The following is an 18,927-nucleotide window of genomic DNA, read 5'->3' as shown; positions in this document are numbered from 1 at the left end:
CATGGGTTGATTGTTTTTGGCTCATGTAGTGAGTTCTGATTGGAGCATTAACGCGTGCAGGGATGTCAAAGTCACATGAGTCTCTGTATATGCAGTCCGGTGCAGTACAGAAAGTCCAGACCTCTACATAAGTGAAAACTAAACAGCAACTACACATAGAGATCCAGCCCCGCAGGTCAGGACTCAACGGTTTATTTCCATCTCAAGGACAGGGAACACTCTTGTGATGACAGCAAAAGAGCGAAGACAGGTGATTTAAAAGAGGACTAAATAAACCACATCAAATATGAAAAGCATATTTAATGTGTTAGACGCCTAAATGCTTGAATTCATTACATCTTAATAAAATCAAACTTTATACAATTTCAAAGTTGGCTATTAGAAAACATCAGTTACATCTTGAAGTCCTCATAACAACCATCAGATGATAACTACATACCAACCCATTGTTTTAAGCCTGATGCCCTGAAAACAAAATGTCTTAGGGCTCTAGTATGTGTGGTTTTCTGAACACCGTCAGGACTTTAATTGGAACCGTCGGAAGAATGAGCTTTCAGCAACAAAGCCTGCTGGCAGGTATGGTGGGAAACAAGAGCCGAATGTGTGGGAAAGGTCCTCGTGCCCATTAAATATGGTGGAAGATCTGTGATGTTTCTTTCTCTGAGAATTTGTGAAGCTTGTGTCAGTGATTGCCATGTTTAGCTGTTAAAAATTACCAGAAAATCTAAAAATAAAAGCTGAGAAACTCGAATAAAATGGCTGTTCATCAGGATTGTCAACATGGTAATGATCTGAAACACAGAACAGAAATGGCTTACCACAACATTCACAGTGTGCCGCGGCCATGGAAAGCATAACTGAGACACTAGCACTCTTTTGTTTGTTTTCCTTTGCTTTCCTAGCTAAAAAAAATTCAATTAAATTCAATTCAATTTTATTTATATATCGCCATTTCATGAAACATGTCATTTCGAGGCACTTTACAAAGTCAAAATCAATCATATTATACAGATTGGTCAAAAATGTCCTATATAAGGGAACCAGTTGATTGCTTCAAAGTCCCGACAAGCAGCATTCACTCCTGGAGAAGCGTAGAGCCACAGGGAGAGTCGTCTGCATTGTCCATGGCTTTGCAGCAATCCCTCATACTGAGCAAGCATGAAGTGACAGTGGAAAGAAAAACTCCCCATTAACGGGAAGGAAAACCTCCAGCAGAACCGGGCTCAGTATGAACGGTCATCTGCCTCGACCGACTGGGGGTTACAGAAGACAGAGCAGAGACACAACAAGACAGACAAAAAAGCACAGAAGCACACATTGATCCAGTAATCTGTTCTACATTAGATGATAATAGCGAGTGATCTGTCTTCCCTGGATGATGTCACAGTTAACAGAACGCCAGACCAAGTGTACCTACTATGAAGAAAAAAAGAGAGAGAGCACAAAAGTTAAAAGCTGAAATGACGACAGGCAATGCAAAACTGGAGAACAGTAGAACTCAGTAGAGTGAGAAAAATATGAAAAGTCCACTTTCATAAGCCGCCTTTTGTATTCCATCAATGCGATCTACATTTAATCTATATAAAGACATTGAAAGTACAGGTTGCATAGCCATTAACCTCAGCCACGTCAAATTTAGACGTCTTTATGTGAATCTTTTCAGCTTTGAAAACCCTGTTTAGAATGAAAGCAAGTTAGTGTTTCCGTTTCTTCGACAAACGTTTGCTCGAGGGATTATTTCCTGCTCAAATCAAAGACTAGATTTTTCAAGAAAAGAAATCACAGGATTTCCTGCTACCGCAATAAAAGTTGAATCTGTTTTAAGACGTTTTGCACATATTTACCAGGGGTGCCAGTAAATGTGACTAGGCTTGTTCAAGTCAAAAGTCACGTAGCTTCTAATCATCTTCGTGCCACAACAGCAAGATTAACCCAATCACAGTTGTTGGAGCAAATCCCCTATGTGCATAATGCAATATGGAGGTTTTCTCTGGGTTTACTTACCCCTTTTCCTCCAATGTTATGTTCATGAGAAATACCAAAGCCAGTCTGGAATTCTGCTACCCCTTTCCGCTCAATTAAACTCTTCTAAACCAAATTTATTTTTGAGCTAAACGTGTAATTTCTGTCACATTCTGTTCTGTAGAATTGTTTTGCATGTGTTCAGCGGACATCAGAATGCAGTGTTCCTGCTGAATCTGGATTGCCTGTACCTGTTAAATAGGCTGGGGCATCACTAAAATCAGTCAGAGTTTGGTGCAAGAGAAGGAACACTGTGATAAATGATGTAGTGTTGCAGGAGCACAGATCTGGCCAGCACTCTGCAGCTCTTCTCCTCTGCTCTTCCTTTAACTATTTCTGTGTCTAATTACAACCTCTATTTTCTGCCGTTTCTGCTGCTTCGTCCCCCCCCCTGCTCCTTTCCTTCTTCTTCATTTGGCAGACGTTCTCACTTTATTATGGCCCACGCTGGCCCTTTTATTGCCCAGCAGCAAACTTTGCGCAATTAGTAACTGAGGGAGTGCGCAGGAATCCTTTAGGCTGCTTCTGACATCCTCACCTTAAAAAACTGAAACAGAAAAAATTAAATCAGCATAGGACCGTAATCACGCCCGTGTTCGCCTTGATTGCGTTTATAGACGTTCTGTCGCTCTGCACTCCCTCAGCCGAGCTTTTCATAATTACTCTCCTCTTGCATTTGTTTATTTATATCCGCCTGTACAATATGTGCCGAGCTCTTTGCCAATAAAGGAGGATGAGAGGATTATGGAGGTGAGGAGTAAAAAGCTGGAAGCCTTTTAGGAGAGATCTGAAAATTATTACCATCCTCTTTGTGTTTGAAATGATCATGTATTAGAATACCATGTTACTGCAGACTAAGGGCAACACGTTGCAGGTCTCAGGTTAGACATTAGTTTTAGCAGACAATGAGGAATAACAAAACTCACTCTTCTCAAGTCCTGACACTTTGAAGAGATTTACTTTAACTTTTTATAAAAAAAATAACAGAAATGTTATACATAAAAGTCTGCCTGTCCATAAAATGGTAAAGACAAGCATGTGCACACACCATATATCTATCTATCTATCTATCTATCTATCTATCTATCTATCTATCTATCTATCTATCTATCTATCTATATATATATATATATATATATATATATATATATATATATATATATACAGTACTTATAGTCCTGTTTAGTCGAAATGCAGAAAATTAATAACTCCAAGTTACCATATCTTCCTCATGATAGATTGAGGCCTTCAGTATGAAGAGGGTGAAACTGTTCTTGCAGGTCTGAATCAAGTGTTAATGGGTTTTAGGAAGCAGGCTAGTTGTAGTGAGTCGGTACAGATGAGGACAACGGAGCACTATCTATGGTAACGACCTGTTCAGAGCATGATAAGGGATTACCGGCACTAGGAGATGTCTTGTGCAATCAGACAACAAGATCAACTCCAGACTTTTGTCAAACTGCTGTTAACACTAATAGACTGAAACGATCGCTGGCTGTATGTGTGGTTCAAAAACATAGGAGGAGAAAAAAAACTCAAATGGAGAAGAGCTGCTGTGCAAGGGACTGTACACCGACTCGGCAAAAAGCATGCCTATAAGACAGATGTGTTGTTACAACTGGCTTAGGCAACCAGAATCAGAGATGAAATAATCAGCAATGCAGTAAACACTTTGCAGAAGTTATACGGTAAGTGCATTTGCACCTAATCCCGATAGGACCAATGTTGTAGTATGGAGGACACAAACATTTTCAGGGGACCCCCACACAGAATTTTCTTGCTTTTTGTACATACCGCCAATAAACATGAGTAGATGAAGATTCTATCTAAAGCAGGGATTCTGAAACCTACTGTTCAGAGGTCTGAATCCGATTACTAGATTACATCAAAGATCCCAAACGACTAGTAATGAGCAAATCTCTCTTGTCATTGTATAGTTTTTGTTTACGACCCTAAGTCGCTCTAATCATTATTTTTGATAATAAGAAGTTTTGTTTGCTCCAATATTAACCAAAGGTAGAAATTACTTCTCAATAAACTAAAATTAAAGTGCAATTATTACAGTTGTCGTAAAACATATAGAGATGTCTGTAATACCCAGGTGCATAGTGTAGCTTCAGTTGTCAACCTAACCCTAAGGCAGTTATATTTTATTATTTTAGAATTGTATGTCTTGCAATGTAAACATATTGTTTAAAAAGGGATCTACTTATATGGCTGACATATGTATAACACTTCAACAGCTCAACAGAAAAAGCCCAACCCAATTTTATTGGAATAAATTTATATTTTTGTGAATTCCTTAAAATTTTTCCCATAAAATGTCATTTTCTTCTAAAAGCATAGTCCTGTTTGAATAAAAAAAAATTATGCTTTCTTAATTTTTTCCATTTGGTGTGCAATAGTATTGGAAATCTGCTGCACTTAACTCTGTCACCAATAATATTCAACTCAATTGAGGTTTTTTCATGCCAAATTGCAAAAATAATTTGTCAAGACACTTTACAAAAAAAAGGCCATTCACTCAGCTCTAACATAAAATAGGCAATAGCATATGTTCAAATTTGGTTCAAGGTATCAAAAAAATGCAGTCAAGTTCAGTTTATCATTGAAATGGGTAAAAAGGCTTTCTATCTAAGGAAACCCAGCAGATTGCACCGAGTCACTGACTTGCAGCATTCACTCCTGCTGCATGAGCGTGTAACCACAGCTGACAGTCGATTCCATCAAGCTGCTACGTTTGCAGCAAAAGCTTGTACTGAGCGTGCATGGTGCGACAGCGGGGAGGCAAACTCCCCTTTAAAAGGAAGAAGCCTCCAGCAGAACCAGGCTCAGACCGATCTGCCGTGGTCCACCCAGGTTTGAGAAGACCGAGCATGCAGACAAAAAACACAGAGGGAAGACCCCAGAATGCCTTTTACTGGGTGTTAAGGAAAAAGCAAGAAGTTACTGGCAGTACTAGCTCCTATAGTGGCTTCTACTAGGAGAGAAACACAGTTAAACAGATAAGCTATAAATAACTAAATAATTGGAAAAGGAATTTGTACTAAAAAGGAAATATGTATTTCCTTTAAAGTCCAAGAGAGGGGAAATTTGTCTCTGCTCCCTTGGGGAGCAGTGTGCTGCCAAGACTGAGGGGCAAAGGGGGAGCCATCTATGGTCAAGGGTCTTGCTTAGGGTCCCAGAGTGACTGAGTTTTGAACCAGCAACCTTTGAGGCCTCTCCAACACACAAACCACCATGCTAGGGAGTGCTTCAACAAAATATTTTAGATAATAAAAGGTTAGTTTTATTTCTGTTATTTTTTTAAAGCATCTTGATTGAGAGAAGGTTTCTTAAGTAGATCTAAAATAAAAGTTTAATGTTTAAAACATGATTTATTTTATTCCTTTACAGAGCAGTCTGTGGTACAGTATATTTGGTCCCTCTGGGTTGTCTGGCCAACTGAATTACTATAATGTTGTCATAACATGTCTCCAAACTGTCTGTCTGTCTGTCTGTCTGTCTGTGAGAAATGGTACTAACATTTGGTCCAGATTGGAGCTTGAGCATTAAGAATTTCTGATTCAAACCATTCCACAACAAAGAAAGCCATGAATGACTGGTAACGATGCCGTGCTAGATCCAAAGGAAGGACCCAGCAGTTGTTCTTTTTTCTTAGTTTTTTAATCAGCAGTGTGAAAACATATCAGATTTCTAAATATCTTGGCTGCAGTGAGGAGCAAGTATTATCACATCAGTTGCAAGCTGTGCTTTTTTTTAAATCCCCAGATGCATGTTAAAAAGTGCACTGTTATTTTTTATAATAATACATTATTGTGTCTCCTTTTAATTGAGGGCTATTTTCTCTTCATAATAAGCAAATAGAAACTTCACATTCGACATTTGTTTCTTTTCTTGTTTTCCTGTTTTGCTAAAATGATATGAAACACGGTTTATTGGTCTGCAATTTAATGTGCTTCATTTTGTTGCTGTCTCTGTCATTTATGTTTAGAATGCATATAAATTACCAACATTTGATGTTGTGTTCCTTTTCTTAAGAAAAAAAACATCATAATAAACAGTATAAGTGGTGACTTTTGCTTGCTATTATTGGCTATCCTTCTCGTAAATAACAGGGAGAAATTGCACCATGTTTTTCTATTTAATTACGTTGAACACGAATATGTTTAATTCAATGGGGCCGTTGACATGAAAATAAATGCCAGTTGTTTGCAGCAACTTACCTGCAAATTTGACTTTTAGCATGGTGCTTTTGGGTTGATGTAAATCAGTATTTTTCTAAACTCGTCTGCAATTCCATCAAAACAAACTCTGCTCTGTCCTCATCTGACCAGACTATGGTGTCCCAGTGTTTCACTGGCTTTTGCTCCTATGAGACTCACTGGAACTTTAAGCTTAGAAATGCAGCTAGCCATTGTCATCTGCAACTTTTCAAACAAACTGTCTTTGTAAATGTGTGTTTTGCCATTTTTTTCATTCATCTGTGCAATACTTTGGTCATAGGAAACCTTTAAACACGACATCAGTCAATATTAAACCAGCTGATACCGATATGCACATAGAAAGAGGAATGTTTTCTAAACACTGACAGGTTTTAGCTGCTTTCTTGGCTTCTCACATCAGTTTCTTCATCAGTTTAACCCTCATTTTCTATCATTTCAGGTTTTTACTCATAACTGTATTTGTGGATGAATTTGCTTTGATTTCTGTGCTTGTGGGCATTACTTTGGTCGTTTTCGCCACATGACATGGCTTTATGTCAGCAGCCCCATTAGACACATTTGAACGGACAAAAATTTTGTCACCGTCAATACTTTTATCAGCTGTACATTATTGCCACCACAACAAAACATACAAAAAAACAGAACTCTTGAATGTCTCGTCAGAGGTTTTTGGATGCGTCTGTTTAATGTTATTCTCCTAAGGGCTTGTTCTCAAGCACATGGTAAAACTTTGCGTTCTGGCATTGTTGTTGTTGTTGTTGTTGTTGTTGCTGGGATACATGTTTAGATGTCATATTCAGGATATATTGATTTCACTCCTGGTTACATACCACCAATGCTTGCATTGATTTTTAAGAGCATCTCATTTCACACTAAAAAATTTTTTTACCACTACTTTAAATTAGTACTGACGGATAGGAGTGGTGCTGGTTTAAGTGTAGGAGTACGGATAGCCCTCGGTCATGATGTTTCTTGCTTTCACAAAGACAGTGGCAGTTTTATTAAATTAGTACCTCGTCATCAGATATTGTGTGATTACAGAATATCGTTTCTGTATGTGACCAATAAAAACTAAACTTTGCATTTGAATCTAACTATCTTTGCCTTTCTGTATGATCTGTTGACTTCTAGATGTGTTCTTTTTTTTTCACTTTTGAGCCCAAAAAGGGCGAAGCAGCCAGCATTTTCACAGCCTAGGTGCGCAGCCTTGAGGTTGTAACACGTGATCAACGGATGGAGAAAGTCAATGGCATTTATATCTCTGCGACCTCATTTTACAAATAAAAGTTTGACAAGCACATAAAGGTCCTGTCTGAAACACATATTAATGATCAATTGTGCATGTTCCAGATTGATTCCTTTTTACTGGCTCAGAGCAGCTCATTAATTTCCCCTTTGTTAGGACAGACTTTAAATGCACAGATTTCTTTCTCAAAGACTTCCACTTTCATGAGGTGGAAATTGAGCTGCCGTGCCTACCCACGTCTACATCATTAAAAAGCCGGAACATGGAACAGCTGGAGACGATGAAGCATCTGCTTCAGCGGAACATTAACCGTGTCCTAGAAGATAGTTTAGCCACTCTCACCACTGATTCAGTGGGCTGGCCTTGGATCAGGTGTTGACAGCATTCTCGCCTACTTGTCCCTCTTATTCCTGCTGTTCATGTGCAATCGGGGGATCGCAATGTTCCCGAGCATCAGCTCCTTCCATTTACAATCTGAGAAATGCGAGGAGGATTTGATCCCACTCTGATTTTCGGGCTTTGCTCATCATCTTGAAAAGGGTACATCGGGGGGAGGGGTGGGGGGTTAAGACGGGGCGACTGTCGGATGTCCTGGTCACAGCGAGGAAGTTCATAATCTGGCTGCTACCTGAACGTTTTAAACTGAGGACTTCTCCTTCAGTAATTCTGTCTATGTCCTCTGTGTTTTACAGGTTCAACTGATTCACTACAATCATGAGCTGTATACAAATTACACAGAAGCAGCTAAAAGCCCCAACGGACTGGTCATAGTGTCCATATTCATGAAGGTAAGTCAGATAAGGTGGAGATAAGCCTTTGATAAAGTCCACCTACCAAGGATTTATTCACTGAACGGGAAATTAACTTTGTCTGGGCTCAGCTAACCTCAGAAGATCTTCCCAAGACAGTTTGTACTGACTTACTTGTTAGAAATTTAGCACAATTGATCGGGACGTTAGATTTCTGCGTTCAAGGGATTTTGAGTTAGGAGTAGCAACACAGAAAACTTGACCTGGTTTTATCTGCTATTTAATCATTACAAGGCAGCGTAGAATACGCTGGCGGAACATGGAGTCCAAACGGAAAAATAAAGGAGTAAACTGGCAGTTCAGTAATGGCAAAAATCTTTAAAAGATAGACAAGATGTTTTATGATGTAGAAACACGGTTATGCTCAGTGTTTTTCTTTCTAATTTCATTCCAGGCTGTAAAGAGTTGTTAAATAGAAGTTAGAAGTGCAGCACTGACGCATTGGATGCACTTAATGATTGTTTTTTTTTTTTTTTTTTTTTTTTACCAAAACAAAACCACCCATGGGCATATTGACTGAAAACTCAAGACTGAGAGAGGAAAGTTTACTAAGTTTGATTGGAACAACCTTTAATGGCAAGGAAAACTAAAAACTGTTCTGAAAAATCAGTGCAGTGCATGACTCCATGCAAGTGGCCGGGCTTTCTTACAAAGATAACTTTTTCACAGACTGGCATTCTAATCTATCGGGCTGTCTTGTTTCACATTAAGCACAAGATTAGACTGTGTCCTCTAATCTGTCTGCATAATATGACTGTATTGGTTTCATTATGATTCCTTTTGTTTTTCTGCGTAGTTTGAAAAGGAATTGCTACTATTTTTCTTTTTCTAAAGTGCCTTCATGTTACATTTGTGGTTAATGAGCTCAATAAGAATGAAAAGGAATTGAATAATGGAAGGAAGAAATTAAGAGAACAAATGTTTTCCAAAAGATCTGCAATTATTTAGATATCAACGGTGCACAGAAAATTATTACTGTTATCACTGCTTGATCCAGTTGATGCAGCAGGGAGTTCTGAGGAAACCGTGGACTTAGCGGGAAAATTTGAACAAACGCCCCTTGCAGGTCCCGCCCCCTCGCTCTCTGCTGCGCTACAGCCCTCCCTCCACAGTTCCTTCCATACAGCGGAGCCTATGGTGTGCAGATGTTCACGCTCATTGTAATTATAGCGTGGTTTAATTCTTTCATTTTAGCTTGCTTTACATCATCGGTCTTCCTCTGTTTACCTGTCTTTGTTTCAGCAGCAGGTGCCACTCTTTCTGTAAAGTTAGGCTGTTTCTCTGCACTGCAAAAGGGAACTAAAAGTAAGTAACATTTTCTTTAAACTAATGTGTTTTTCCCTGATTTGAGCAGGTAAATAAGACTATTTGCCAGTGGAATGAGTATTTTTACCACTAAAATAAGATTATTAACTATCCTGCACTTGAAATAATGGAGATTAATTGTTATTATTTTAAGTGCAAAAAAACTCATTCCATTGGCAAATAGTCTTATTTAGCTGCTCAAATCAAGGAAAAATACACTAATTTCAAGAAAATTTTTACTTACTTTTAGTTCCCTTTTTGCAGTGTGCTGTTTCTCCACACACCTGCAGCACATCCACAATCTTGAGCTTGAACGATGATGTGCAGAGGAGGGGTGTGAGCCAGATGGCTTTGATTGATTTATTTTTTTTTTTTTCACAGATCGTCTTCATCATGCGTTTGTTTTTTAGGACATAGTGAGTTTTAACCAATATTTTAAAAATATATTTTTTAGAAAAGTTACCTACTGCAGCATTGACAGCTAGAAGATTGTTAGCTCAAATATCTTGACTAGGACCTTTCTGCGTTGAGTTCGGATGTTCTCCCACTCCATGTGTGGATCTTGTCGGATGCTCCATCCAATGTCAATAAATTAATTTCTGCCAGATAATATAAAAACTCACCAATTAAATCAGTTTAGTTTTCAAAACTGCTCAGAAACACGTCATTAGTGTGCATAAAATGGTTCCTTCTGTACGTTGGATTTTTTTTTTCCTTTGGAATGAACCAGATTTTTGTGCAGAGACACATTTTGTTTGCACAACACAAACAGATGTTTTAATGATGTTTGTTGTGAATTGTGCTATTTAATGAAACCAGATTGAACTAAACTATAGGTCAAACTGCATTTCTGCTCTCTACACAGTATTTAGAAGCATTGCTGCAAACGGGAATGATACATGCAATTTCAGACGGACCTTAGTAAGACCACCTTGTGACACTGAAAGACGTGATTGTCTTTAGAAACAGACGCAAACAGTATTTACAGATTTAGTCTTAAATAGCAACTGTGACCACAGCTCTGTGTGGTTCACTGATCAACAATAACTACACATTTAAAACAGACAGTCTGGAGTTAAACTGCAGTAAGCTCATTAAATTCCAGTGTTTGCACAACTTTTTATTGTTATGAAGCTGAGGGTTCTTCCCAAAAAATTTAGTAATAAAAAAGACAAGTGATAGCATACTACAGTTGCATGGCTCTGAAAGCAAAAAAATAATAATAATAAAAGCTAATACACTGCTGCTAAAATCCTTTAAAACTGGGTAAGGAGAAATTATTTGTAATGTTAATGTGAGTCCTCCAGTTGACTTTTGCTACTATAGTTGCACCTTTAATACAAAGGCTAGTTCTGTTTTTCCAAAAAGTTGGTATAAAACATGCTTCATGATATAACGAATCCCCACAAATTACAATTACTGCTCTTCTGCCAATCCTCCCTCCCACTGCTTGAGTGTCTGAACTCATCCAAATCAAGAACTCACAATTCACCAACAATTAGCTATCCAATTATCCTGTGGAGTGAAACAACATGCTCTCTGGATTTGTGTCAGTGCTGAGCACCACTGTTAGGTTGATGGCAGCACTCCGCTGTCCCTTTGTTGTTTTTGGAGAAGTCTCCATCTCGAATGAGAGGCTAGGAGATCAAAGAGGCAGCCAATGTCCTTTGCCACTCTGCACACTGACGCTGAAAGTTCAGCTCCCAACAGCTAATGAGTTCCCAGATGTCAATGGGCCCATCACTCGGTCCTGAAAGGACAGGGGAAATAGTGACCTGGGTCAGACCTCCTTGACTTGGCTCCTCCAACACAAGAGTGTAGCGGTGCTGCAGGTATGATGGCCTCAGGAAATAGTGATTGAACAGTTACTGCACTGCTAGATGGTCAGGTTGAAAATGTGAATATTTATTGATATGACTATTATCTTTTTGCAATGACGATATCCGATTAAAATAAGGATTAAACATAAATTACCTTAATTCCCAATGCGAAATTTGCTCAAAAAGCCAAATTCTACAGTAAATTCTGCAGCAGGCAAACTAATAATAGAAAGAAATCTATTTTTTTCTTCAGGATATGTAATTTATGGTGTGGGACTATTGACATGAAACCCACACACCAGATGTTGCTAACATCCTACTTAACCTATATATATATATATATATAGAATCAAATCCTAGCAAAATTAATGCATAAACAAACCTGTGAGGAATAGAGTGCAGCTTCAAGACATCTCAGTGTTGAATGCACCTTTGTTTCATCTTCAGATCTTATAAAAATAATTTGCAGTATATTTATCCTTTCCACATTAACACTTCAGTGAAGCATGGGAGTGCCATATGCTGAAAGAAAACCTTGTACCATGACGTTCACAACTCCGATCTTTACTGTTGTGCTATTCCTCCTCTAAATATTTTGTGTGCAGTGCATCTCCAAAGAGTTACATTATGGTCAGATTATATTCCCCCAGTTTTTATTTAGTGGCCTGTCCAAAAGTTTATCAGCAAACTTGAAACTAGCTTCAATATAACCTTTTTTTTTCTTCTGCAGTGGAGTTTTGTGCAGTTAGCTGGCAAATCTTGCAAGTTTGGTTGTGGCTGGTTAATGGTGAAAATATGTTCCTTCCCTTTCCAATTCATAGATGCAATAGTGTTCACTGGGATATTTAAATTTTTAGAAAGACATCTGTGACCAATACAATCAGTAGATGGAACAACAGGGTTGCACTGGTCCTTAAAGTCCTTTGCTTTCACCCACTGCTTTTTGTGCAATACCTTGGTAACAAAACATATTTTTACTGGAATTTCAAAGAGCGGATATTAATTTGCACTGAGAGCTAGCATAATTTCCTTCTTATCACTGACAAATTGCAGCAGTTTTTTTTAGGTTTGTAGGACTATTTGCACTTTATATTTTTTATCATCTGTTCAATTCTTAAACTCTGAGTCATTACACTTATTTTAGTAGTTATGATGTGGATTGATTGTGTTTTTGCTGACATCTGGTGTGAACTTCATGCCAAGGGCGACAATAGAAATATATTTACCAAAAAAAAAGGCATGTATGTGTTCAGTACTTCTTTTCCCCACTGTGCTTTTAATGTCCAAAAGGTACTACGCAAATACACAAAGTTCAGAAAACCAAACCTATCAGTTAAAAAAATCACATGTTATCATTCTAAAACAAAGTAGCTGCTGGTTCTACCTCATTAATATCAGAGTAGTACGGTCCCCTTTAGAATTTCTGTGCAAGACTGCATATTTTGTGGACATTTTAATAGACCATATAGAAACATCGGGTAGCACAAGCACATGCTAAAAGTAAGAGTGGCTGCCCCTCAAAAAATCTAATATTATAGACACTGATTGTTATAAATAGTGGTGTGAAATTAAATACATATCCCATGAGTGCAGTAAGTTGTTTTTTTTTTTCCCGTGAAGTCAAACATCATCGTTGAGTAATCTAGATCAGCCATTGGTGTACAACTCTGACTTGACTGTAAATACACAGTCCCAATGTAACAGTGAAATAGTTTAGCAACAGACAGAATGTAAACTCGCACTAAAATGTTAGTCATACAGCAAGAAGGGGTGAGCCAAGAGAGGCTCTTGGCCTTTCTGTGTGGAGTTTAAAACTTCTCCTAGTGGATTCAAGGGGCTTCTCTGGGAACCCAGGTTTTCTTCTGCATTGCCGTTTGCCCTCAGGCATCACTGTTTGTGTGAATCGTTGTGTTTCTCAGTGTTGGGGCTGTAATGCACAGGTGACTTGTCCTGGGTGGACCCCTCCTCGAGGCTGTTGACCAGCTGAGACAGGCACAAACCTCTCTGTGACCTATAAACAGAATTAAACTTGTATAAATGATGGATCGATGTTATGACCTAGAACAACCCCAGCACACATTCCTCTGTGCTGAAGATCGGTTTTAGATCAGAACTACTCAAACCAAGTAGTACAATAAATGGTTTTGTTCTAAGCTACAGTAACAACACATTTGGAAGTTGACCGAGCTGATTCTTGCCTCTGGCACACTTTTTTTTTCTAGCAGCACTAATTGCCTCTCCATTTCAAATATTCATATCCAGACTAAATCAACAGGAGCAAATTAAATGCAAGCTAAATAATACTAAACATGTTGTGGCTTATTAAAGCAGTGTGTATGCACCAGATATTTTTTTAATACAGCAAGGCCAACCTTCCTTATTGTCAGTGACTCCTTCCAGAAAAGGGGATGAAATGAAATGCAGTAATTTCCCAGACAAAAAAACGTTATGTGATATATTGTGCCTCCCCACGTCACCCGCTAGTAAAATTCCACTACTCGCTTTTTTTCTCCCCTAAGGTGTCGCTTCACTCCCACTGTCTTAAAGCATGTGTCATCGAGTTACTTCCTTCACACAGCAGCTAAGTGGTAATTAGACAAATCTTTCTCAGAATGGAGGCTCATTTCTCTCATTTTTCCCTTTCTTTGTACCTTTTCTTTCTTTTTTTTTGCCATTTTCACTGTTTCGATTTCATCGCTGTGACTCAGAATTCCAAAGAAGAACAGCTGGTTCTCTTAATGGAGTTTTGAGTCACCTTTGGAGACCCCACTGGACAACTAAAACCAGACTAAATATGTGAGGCAGGAAACCAGGACAGTGCCTTGCAATGGTATTCATAAACATTCAAAGAGTTTCATATTTCGTGACAGACCTTCATAGAGTGTGTGATTGTGAAGGGGAACAAATATGCGTGGTTTTCAAATTGTGGAGTACATTTATTTATATATTCCATGGCAACCAGTAGCTAGCATTACAGACTTGATTTATGCAAATAACTTTAGTATAATTTAATATCTATAAACCCATCTGTCCTGTGAAGGCCTCAGACATTTGGGAGAGAACATTGGTGAACAAACAGCACCGTGAAGACAAAGGAGTACAGCAGCCACACCAGGAATACATTTGCAGAGAAGTTTAAAGTATCTCTAGCTTTGAACATATTGCATCATCTGAAATTAGAAAGGGTATGGCTCAGCTGCAAACCTACCAAGACCTGGCTGTCTGGCTAAACCGACAGGTCGAGCAAGGAGTTAATAAGAGAAGCAGCCGAGAGGCTTAAAGTAACCTTGGAGGACCTTCAGAAATCTGTAGCTGAGGTACGCTCCACAAATCTGGCCTTTATAAAAGAGTGGCACTTTGACAGGTTTCTATGAACACTGACATTTGTGGCCTATGTGCATGGTAATGTGGGCTAGTGGGAAACCTAACAGTGAAAATGCAGAAGAACCCTGGAGGGAAGCCTGCCAGCAAAATAACTGAGACTGGGGTGGAAGTTCACCTTTCAACAGGACATTGTCACAACACATACAGCTGGAGCTACAAGGGATGCTTTAGCTCAAAGCATGTTGAGGTTGCCCGATTCAAAATCCAGTCAGTACCGGTGATCCAAATGAGAACTTGTGACAAGGCTTGAAAAAATACTGTTCACTGATGGTCTGCATCCATTCCTTACTGAGCTTAAGCTAGTTTACAAAGAACAGTGGGCAAAATTTCAGTGTCTGGATATGCAAAGCTCACAGATAAATACCCCAAATATCTTTAGCTGCAATTGCAACTGCAACACAGTATTGACTCAGGGGGTATAATGCATATCCAGGAAGAACTTAAAATGTTAAATATTTAAAGCCCCTTCACACTATATACTACTTTCTTGTGGTCGATCACATGAAGTCCCACTATAATACATGATGTTATTCGTTATTTGATAAAATGAAATAAACATCCTACAGGGTATAAGGGTACTTTGGATAGTATGTCCATGTTTTTTGGTTACATCATGAAGCAGTCAATTTATAATGGATTACAGATCATCTTGAGCCACACTGACATTCAGCTTTATGTTGTACAGTTTATACTAATCTCGGACCTATGCTGAAAATATGTCTTGTGTAGAATGAAAGGATCACCTCAGGCACTTCTAGGAAAAGTGATAGAAATGAGGGAGGTAGAGAAAAAAAAATCCACAGAGCAGCATGAGAGGCTGTTAAGCCATAATGCCTGCCTGAAGATGAGAAAGGGCAGCCGCTAAGTAACTTTTGTGCAAGGAAAGGAGGTGAATGACGGGCGAGTCTTTTTTTTTTTTTTATCACTTCACCAAAAGACGTCTCTGCAGTAAGAGCTGTGAAGTCCATATAGCTGACGGAGTGAGGGCAAATGAAGAAAGCAGGAAGCAAAGAGCCTGAAGGTGGACATGAAGCACAAGGTGGATAATCCCATGATGATGCTATGTATCACCGGCAAATACATGAAGGTCATCCAGTGCGAAGGTCTATTTACCACACTGGATCGAATGATGGCTGGACTGTTACACAGGTTTAGTTATTTCCACTAATTTATAACACTTAAGTATGTAAACCTAAAGGTGAATATATATATAGTCAAAAGTCTGCTGTGTACTCAGTACACTGAGTGGCGTTTTCTGATTTGAGCAAGAAGTACCTCGTACATTCTGTAACAATTTTCTTCCTATTAACATGTGCATACAATCTGTATCTAAGCATTCCTTCTACAATAAGTATACAAATACAGTGTTCCTTTTATTGAAGAAGGGGTTCTATTGAAAGATTTAAATTGTTATTTTCTTAACTGAAGTTGATAACTTCCTTACCACCTTCCTGTTGTAAAAATGCATATTAGTGGTCGCTGGCTGCTGTAGCTGCAGGTCATTCAAAGCAAAGCCAAAAAAAAAACTAGTTGGATTCATGCCATCTTAAAACGACTTTCAAAAGTAGTAGTCTGGTTATTGCAAACCCTCTTTTCGGAGCCAGCGAAATAGGGGTGAAATGGTACATCTATTCTTGCTGAAAATATATTGTACAGCCCCATCGGCCTGGGTGTATGAAAAAATCCAATGCTGTTTTATACCTGAACACAGGCAGAATGTGTATGTGTGGAACCAAGAGCGCAATACAATGTTTTGCAGCACAGCTGTAAAACGTGACACCAAAACAAAACAGACAGGACTCCTATCTCCAAACTCAGAGACTTTCCTGACAGCTCCGAGCATTTAGGTACAGCTGGTAATCTAGGTTGTCGAAATATAAAGTAAACAAATAAGTGACTTAAACATTTATTCTCAAATAGGGCCACAGTCTGTGTCCAAAATTTCAAAACAAGTGTTTATTTTGCTTTATTATATGACTATCCAGGTATTGGTTATGCTTGCTCATGTTATTTTTTTTTCATTTAAAGAAATAAAAAAACAAAACAGTTATTTATTTTCCTTGACTGATGTGTACTGAAAACATGCTGAACCGTGACCGTAAAACCCAAATACCTACTGGACCATTCTGTGTTATTTCACAGAATTCCAGTTAGAGTTAAGCCGAAACTTATTTGTACCCCTGAAAGAGTTAGATTTGAAATGAGGATTTTTATTCAACCAAGAATTTTCCTTCTTATAAGTATTAAGACAAGCATATCTCCAAAGAAAAGAAAAGTTTGTGAAAGAATTATCAGGTCTGGAAAAAATATCAATATCTGTCTTTATCTGTTTTGTTTTATAAAAAATTGCAGGTAGAAAATTATTTATACCCCGCTCAATCATTAAGAGGAGAAACTTTGTTAACATAACGGCAATCAAATTCTGCTCATATTTGGTGACCAGTGTTTTGGTTGCTTCCACTGTTCCACAATTTATCTTTTGTGACCCTAATCTTTATGCCCTCCTCTACAGATTCTCTCACACCTTAATACTGCTTCCAGTCAGGAGAAACAAGTTAAAAGACCAATCTAAACCTAAATGTTGGTAGCGGTATGAATAATTTTGGGTTTAACTGTATAATCAAAGGAGTCACTAATGGTTATTTAAGTCAAATGTTTATAAATAGAGTCCCAGACCTTATTTCTACATTAAATCAAAGCATCATTTGTGATTTTATTGTCACCATTAGGGTTTTTCCACAAAGTTCCCACGACCATATTCATAAGTGATGGGCAATAGTAGAACAAGCCATGTTTAAAATGAGAGAAAGTAAATTTATGTTAATTGAATGATAAAATATTATTATGTTTAGTTAAATTAAATCTAGAGTTTTGTAGATATTTTAACTGTGTTAGTGTACACAAGCCGCCACCCAGTGTCTGGCTAAAGTTGATACCAACAAAGAACCAGTTTTAGTGGTTTGCTGGTAAATAGGAATAACTTGTCCATTGAAAGCCCTGGTCCTTCTTTTAGAACTGGAATCGGTTTGATCGGGAAAAAATGGTGACTATCACTGCGTGTTCAAGCATACAGGAAGCTCACTGGTACATTTACAGGCCAAGCTGAATTAATACAATTAAATAATGTCAGGATTTTGTTTACCGATGAACTTCAGGACACACACACGGGACTAAAAGTTAGAGAGTCTTTATTGCAAGGTTGATGGGTGGAGGTCTGATGAGGAGCTGGTTGCACCGAAACTGAGTGAAGGTGATGGCAGGAGCTGACGGCCCGGAGACAGAGAGTCCACACTTGCTAGGTGCTGCTCGGCTAGCAGGCCTCATAGCACTCAGGTTAGCAGTTCATTTGGAGACACCAGGGCACAGAGCTGAGCTTCACCAGGGCGGCTAGTCAGGTTAGCAGAACTTGAGAGACACCAGGACACAGAGCTGAGCTTCACCAGGGCGGCTAGTCAGGTTAGCAGAACTTGAGACACCAGGGCACAGAGCTGAGCTTCACCAGGGCGGCTAGTCAGGTTAGCAAAACTTGAGAGACACCAGGGCACAGAGCAGAACCTCTCCAGGAACAAACAGTGAACAAACAGTCTTTAGAGTGACTGACAGGACTAACCTTAACAAAAGGAGCAAAACAAAGCTTCCAAGGCAAACCGGGGACTGGCATGGAGAGGTGTGGGATGATGACGGCCCAGTGCTGAACTGAAGGCAGAGGCAGGTTTAAATAGAACACTTCACAGGTGAAAACAGGGTCTGGCTAATTGACTGGTAAATGATAACAGGTGTGACTGACTGCTGAGGAGGTGAAGTGAAAAATGACAGAAAATAACTGATGACAGAAAACTAACAATAAATAAAGTCAAACCTAACCCAAAAGAGATGAAAAAATGAAAATAACAGAAAAACAAAGCCAAAGCAAAACTCAACCATGACATTACCCCCCCCTCAAGGCCGGACTCCGGACGGCCTAAAATCAAACAAAACAAACTACAAAGTGACGAACCAGGGTGGGTGGAGGGACGGCAGGATGGCGGGCAAGAGTCATAACCAAGCTGATCTAACCTGGGTGGGTGGAGGGAAGGTAGGCAAAACAAAAGATGTCTAACCGACGTTGACAGGCG

At 38.9% G+C, this 18,927-nt stretch overlaps 1 protein-coding gene across 1 annotated transcript in view; it reads left to right on the top strand.

Annotated features, from left to right (window-relative positions):
• ca10a (carbonic anhydrase Xa) overlaps window positions 1–18,927 on the top strand; it is a 365,114-nt gene that overhangs the window by 319,517 nt on the left and 26,670 nt on the right. The window contains exon 5 of the mRNA XM_036142346.1: window positions 8,187–8,282. Coding sequence (XP_035998239.1) covers window positions 8,187–8,282 — 96 coding nt within the window. The remainder of the gene's footprint in view (window positions 1–8,186; window positions 8,283–18,927) is intronic.

Source organism: Fundulus heteroclitus, chromosome 10, assembly GCF_011125445.2.
Source record: "Fundulus heteroclitus isolate FHET01 chromosome 10, MU-UCD_Fhet_4.1, whole genome shotgun sequence".
Classification (NCBI taxonomy): domain Eukaryota; kingdom Metazoa; phylum Chordata; class Actinopteri; order Cyprinodontiformes; family Fundulidae; genus Fundulus; species Fundulus heteroclitus.
Note: the sequence above shows the minus strand (reverse complement) of the source record. Positions and strands in the feature narration are given on the sequence as shown.